General features: G+C 41.8%; 1 protein-coding gene across 1 annotated transcript in view; it reads right to left on the bottom strand.

Moving 5' to 3' along the window:
* Nucleotides 1-426: 426 nt before the first annotated feature.
* The window catches only part of BckdhB (Branched chain keto acid dehydrogenase E1 subunit beta), a 9,228-nt gene continuing 3,322 nt past the window's right edge, over nucleotides 427-6,332 (bottom strand). The window contains exons 5-8 of the mRNA XM_018037627.2: nucleotides 5,189-5,360; nucleotides 3,340-3,485; nucleotides 1,621-1,707; nucleotides 427-875 (exon numbers count right to left, since the gene is read on the bottom strand). Of these exons, the coding sequence (XP_017893116.1) occupies nucleotides 735-875; nucleotides 1,621-1,707; nucleotides 3,340-3,485; nucleotides 5,189-5,360 (546 nt within the window). The 3' untranslated portion in view covers nucleotides 427-734. The remainder of the gene's footprint in view (nucleotides 876-1,620; nucleotides 1,708-3,339; nucleotides 3,486-5,188; nucleotides 5,361-6,332) is intronic.

The following is a 6,332-nucleotide window of genomic DNA, read 5'->3' as shown; positions in this document are numbered from 1 at the left end:
AAACCGAGACTCCTAAACTAGAATCCGATGCGACCGCGTCCAGACGCCGTGATCTCACGTCTCGTTTACCCGCAAGAGCGAACCCGTCTTCGCTTCGCAGTTCGTTGGCTCAGTGCACTTGGAAAATGAAATAGGGACCTTAGTCTACATCTTTTTAGAACGAACAAACAGTTTTGAAGGGATATTAAAACGTAGAAACATTCTGATGTAGTCAGATAGAAATAATATATAGAATTCAGAAAAGATTTAACATAATGAAAAATAATATAACTTTATTGATTTCTACTGTATTTTGATATTAAATTAACTCTCGCGAGCATTTCTTTTTTATGTTATTAATAATTGATAATTTAGATTCTATCATAGGCCATCTATCAAAAATTGGGACAAACTTCTCGGACAACCCAATATATTACAATTATTATATAAATTTATGACTGGCATGGATTCTACTTGTAAAGCCAAAAATCGATATGTACACAGCTGGCAGAACAGTGTAACGACGGCAACAGGTCTCCGGTATATTCTATCGCGTCTTAAGTGGAGTAAATGCAATATCTCTGTTGTTCTCGCGACGTAAGTAGAATAAGCCCAGCTGTTGAACGCTCGGCAGTTAAGTAGAATATCCTTTGTTGGCTGTTCGGCGCGCGGTGTAGTTTAAGTAGAGAGAATCCCAGCTGATCGGTGGTCGTGGTCGTACGGTTCAGTAGTTTAAGTAGAATATCCCTGGCAGTTCAGTACTTCAAGACGTGCCTGACAGCAGCGAAGCATCGCCACTTGTCTGGTAGATAGAACGGTTCGAAGACGTGTGGAAAGGGACTATCCCAGCCGGTGATCCTCTGTATCGGTGCTTCCAGATGGAGGAAACACTCTTCCTAATGATTGCAAATTCGCGAAATTATTTAGTAAATTACTTCAACGTTTCATTCAATTCTCACATCTTGTAAACAATTCCCAGACAGTTGTACGAATCTGTTAATTTAATAATCGACAGCCGAGGCATGTAATTCGGCATAAATCTCGCGAAACAGAGCTAAAATGTCGACGCAGGCGTTTCAATTAATTATGGTGATTACGCGCGGCCGAGCTCGCGCCTCGACATCGTCACGTCGGGCGGCAAACGCGGCCGATATCGTATCATTAAGGGGAATGTTTGAATTACAAACGAGAGAGCTATCCATTTGCCAATTTGGCGTTAGGGCCGGGGTTTTGTAAGGCGGCCGATGGTTTGTACATCTGAGCTACGCTGGAGCGTATCGAACCGTCACGAAGTACGGCCGCGTGTGACGTAACCGAAAACAGGCGTAATGATATCCTGCCACATTCCATAGATGCATTCGACTAACGCATTTTGGGCACCGCGCAACGTATAAACAATTTCGTAACCGGAATCCGCTTAATATCCCGTTTAATTACCAGCCGCGATCGTCCACCGAGTTAATTTATCGCCAGGTACACTTTATTACATCTCGCCTCGATATTTATTAGAAATAAAAACTTCCTCGAATGCGTTAAATCATACCAATCGAGGTTTTTCAGTCAAATTTTTTTCAATTCCTCGGCTAGATGGAATGCGGCAACCGTTATTACTAGTTGTGTCATTTTCGGGGAAACATTTACCTGGATAGTCGAAACGATCTCTGCTCCGAAACCACTCGTCAGCGGTGCTTCGTGGGCGACTACCACACGGCCAGTCTTCTTCGCCGACTGTAACATCGTTCACATATTTCATTAGCAACAAAGTCCATTAACTGATTGACACTGTTTTGCGAATGATTAGTGGAAATATAATCAGAATAGTTCGTTTAGGGGCCGCGTAAAATACCCACGACCCGAGGCTAATCTCATTACATACTCAACACGTTTTCATTGGATTCATGAAATTATGAAATTGATACGCAACCGATGGACAAGAATCGGAAATTCGGGTAATTCGTTTCACAGTGCGACCAGTTCGATTCGTGAATGATTTATGCACCGTCTCAGATCGGCGAGTATAATAATAAATTATACGTAGCTAAAGCGATGCACTAATATAGCAGCTTTTGTTAAACCGAAAGGCTATCCATGTTAGAGACCAGCGTCACCTGGTCGCTGTAATTAAGACACGTGGGCGAACGCGTGTGCGTCCCGCGTTGTAAATCATTAGCAACGGTAACTCGATAATGTTTCGCGACCGTAGAAACGTAGATACAGGTTTCTTTGACATTTCGGACGTTCCACTTGATTTTCTTAGCTGCCGACCACCCGTTACATTCTCCTCTCCTTTTAAAGGAGAATTGCCTATGGACATGGACAATCGAAACTCTCATTACTCGATTTTTATGGAGAGTAAAATATTCGTGGCATCCGTTAGGAAAATGAACTTTAAATAGACATTTACTATATAATTTAAAAATCATAACAAGCAATTACTTTCGATATTTTCTATACTTTTATGCATCACATGTTTCTTTTCATTAAATTTTCTTATGCATATATGAAAATCTTAGTTGGTTGTGCGATAGATATTCGGTTATATTGTCAAGATTGTTAATTCGTGAACGTATCGAAATTACGGGAAACTGGTTTCGAATTACGCTCACCACCTCGGTTACGTGCGCGCTCGCGCAAGCGGCCCGGTGCATACCGTACAATCGGCATATCATTAAACGGCTAAAGATCGATTAACATAAATCAGCGCTATATTAGCATCCGCGGTGTATCGTAATTCGGACGAGTGAATGTTGTCTCCGTTCGAGTACTCGAATCGGCATGCGACGCGACATTTAGATACAAACCAAATAAATAAGCGTACGCGTAAGTCCATACAGCCTCCGGATGAAATCGAATGGTTTATTACTTGTTAGTAAGAGAATCTGAAAGATTAATTCAAACATTGACTGATTTTGGGTACAACAAAATTGTCTCACAGAATTCATAAAGCTTCACGATAAAATCGAGTAGTTCATTATTTATTAGTAAAAAATAAAACTCGTTTTATCTGAAAGATTTTTCATCGGCTTATCCGGATAACAACTGCAGGTACAAAAAGATTGTCTCACAGTATTTCTTTATTACGAAGATAAGGCGAGTCCCAAACAGTCCCAGTCTATTCCATGAGCGAAACTGCTATCCGCGGGCGAGTCGTACGATTAAAATACCTCGTACCTCGCCCCCACCCCCGTCGCTCTCTCCCTCTTTCTCGTATCTCCGCGAAGGACACGAACCCACGTAATAGCCGTGCAAACGTAACGCTTTTGAACGTAACGCATGCAAATGATCCGGTTGCATTAACAACGACGAAAGGAGAGAAGAAAAAGAAAAGGCAAACGGAGCGAATTATAATGACGAGATTACCTTGCAAACGAGTTCCGCGTCCCAAGGCAGGATAGAAACGAGGTCTATCACCTCGCAGGACGCGCCGAGCTCCTCCTGGACGAGATCAGCCACCTCCAACAGTACGTGCACCTGAGTTCCCCAGCCTACGAGCGTTGCCGCGTCACCTACGTTCACAAATCTTCAGATCACCGATTACATTCTCGTGAAACACTATAATACGTCGATGGATATCATCGCGAATGAATATACAGGATGGATCAACAAGAAATGCCACTTAAAACAATGTAATATTTATGATCGGACGGACAGGTCTCTTAAATATGAATTGCGATTTCACAATTCATGCAAGAATGAATTAATTGAATAAGCTCGGTTGTAAACGTAATAAAGAGACTCGTAAAAAATAACGGTAAGAGCTGCGAGAACGTGCAAGACACGTGAGGGTGTTATAAAAGAGGCCCTTCCCCTCGAAGCTATGACTCGGGCCTGAGGCTTGATCGTTTTTTCAAACGTATCGTTTTTCCAAGGCGGTTCGACGTGCGTTTGCGACAGTCCTGTCCGGTTTCACCGTCTTGCGAACTCCAATCTATCTGTTCCTTCTATTCAATCTACATTTCGATTTTGCTTACGTAATTTTTAATGAAACTGAAGAATGTCTTTTATCTCTTTATTAGATGAATCAATCCCAGCATCTGAATATCTCGAACGATGGCACTGGAGCTAGCTCCATCCTATTGGATAATGATATTTATCCGTATTAGTAACTAAAGTAACTCCTGAACTCGTTTCGCTTGACACGTCTTACGGTTTACTTGTGTGCGTAAACGTATCCCGTTTCAGGACCGGTCATAGCGTACGTCGGATAATGAAAGGACGATCGGTAAATATCATATTCTCGGCCAATAGGGTGAGTTTTTCCGGCGTTATTGCAGGTCCCGAGATCTATTCAATGATCCTGATTAATGTTGTTAGGCACGGTGCGATAGGTATTGTCAGCGATCGAATGACTTAATCGTATGGGTTTATTGATTGGTGCTTGCGAAAGGCGTTGTCATGAACTGCGCGAGATTCGGAGCGTATTGTGCTCGTATGATTGGAATCAAACTTTGGTTAAGCTGGCGGTGACTAATGCTCTTAAGGGGTAGACTCCGATAGCAGCGCGATAAAGAAAAATGTCAATGTTATCCAATAAACTGGATGAGAATAAGGATTTAGTCGTGTTATTCTTAATAAATAATTAACACGACAGTGTTAAATTAACATCCAAAACGTAGTAACTACGATTTTTGTTTCACTTCGTGTCTCATTGAATTAGAATGAATCTTAAACTGAACGTAAAGACAAATCTTATCTGGATTCTTTAAGAAATGAAGGTGTAGAATCGAATTTAAATCTAGTTATCAATGAAACAGCAAAAAATGTTGGAAAAGTCACTCGACTATTGTAGCTTCATTAAACTAAACATTACGTATTTAAATTTATTTTGTAAGCTTCAGGTAATAACGTGATGAAATATGCGAAGTTGTTAACTAATAAACAGTTTATAACAATTGTAATTTGTACCCGATGAATAGTGAAATTTGTCACGGAGTAAAGGGTATATTCGCAATTTAGAAGCGTGTAACGAATTTTATCCGACCGATCAGTCGTTGCGAATTCGCTCGGCGCCGTCGACGACAAACTCCGTGAAAGTTTCGCGATCGGCCGCGATATCGGTCGGAGATCGTTAACCGCGCGAAAGGACGACGATTCGCGCGCGGAGGATGCTCGGACGCGCTCCATAGACGACATTGTTACGCAGTCACGAAGTGAAACTTAACCGAGACGAGAGCGAGAGGCCCGCGAGTCTTCCTGTAAGTACGCCTACCTTCCCTCACAACCTCAGCCTTGCCGATCTCTATCGTATAATGGGCCGTCGGCACCTCGTCGATCGCGGTGCGGTACAGTATTTTTGGCTCGAACACGATGCACGGATCCGGTTCCTCTACGCAGCTCAACAGAAGACCTTTCGCCTGCCTCGCTCCCCGGGGCACGACAACCTGCAAGTTAAATTCGCTCGTAATCGACGATTACGTATTGAAATTCGATGTACTCTGTCCCGTTCAAAAGTCTCGACTAATGGACACGCGAAACTATTGCTTCTCGGTGACGCAACGCGTCTTTCGGTCATTTCGATTTGCAGAACGCGCGGAGGGGACGCGTGACTTCAGTTAAGTTTATACATGCCGTGTTAACGGTTAAATGAAACTTCTAAGAATAGTTTTCAAACAATTTACTTTCAACATTACCGCTTTCTTTTTTACTGCTTCATTAATATTGAACGTGCTATCAGATTTCAGCGCGACGGTGACAGTAAATACTTTCCAAACATTTTATACATGCACGTACGTTAATTATGGCATTCAATGAAATTCGAAGGACTGAAGTGAAGGAATTGGCCATGCGACGGGGTCATCCGGTGCGGACCTTGGACGCGTCGATCAAAAATATCCATTATCGCGAATGAGACGTAGATCCAAAGACAAAGCGTTCTTTTTATTGAAAATAATTACAAGCGTACCGAATGCCATTTGTACCTGTGCCAAGCGTATCTCTCAGAATATCATCTCGTACCATTAAAAAGAAAATTGAACTCCATTCTTAAGGCTACGTTCCCTCGCAATGATAAACTGCCCCGCGTGAGAAATAATGTCCTGTCAAATGTTATTATGATCCCTTCTCATTTTCGATGACCCAGAAATAGCGCGATGAAAGGCAGACACATTGGTCACAGTGGTACGAGATAATTAACGTTTTCAGTGGAATTAAATGTTTGATAAGAAATATTGTTAATAAATACAGCGCGGATTTTTATATAAACATATTTAAAGAAAATGAACTCTAGGTCGAGTTTTCTTTCCGGAAATAGTAATTATCCGGTGCTGAACAATTATTAGATACAAAAAAGATTCCACGCAATTCCTAACTCCACTTGTTAAGGAATAATTGGCGATGGACGAAATAATTAATTG

This window comes from Ceratina calcarata, unplaced genomic scaffold (genome assembly GCF_001652005.2).
Source record: "Ceratina calcarata isolate Rehan_Ccalc_2016 unplaced genomic scaffold, ASM165200v1 scaffold176.2, whole genome shotgun sequence".
NCBI classification, from domain to species: domain Eukaryota; kingdom Metazoa; phylum Arthropoda; class Insecta; order Hymenoptera; family Apidae; genus Ceratina; species Ceratina calcarata.
This window is presented reverse-complemented; position numbering and strand designations above follow the sequence as displayed.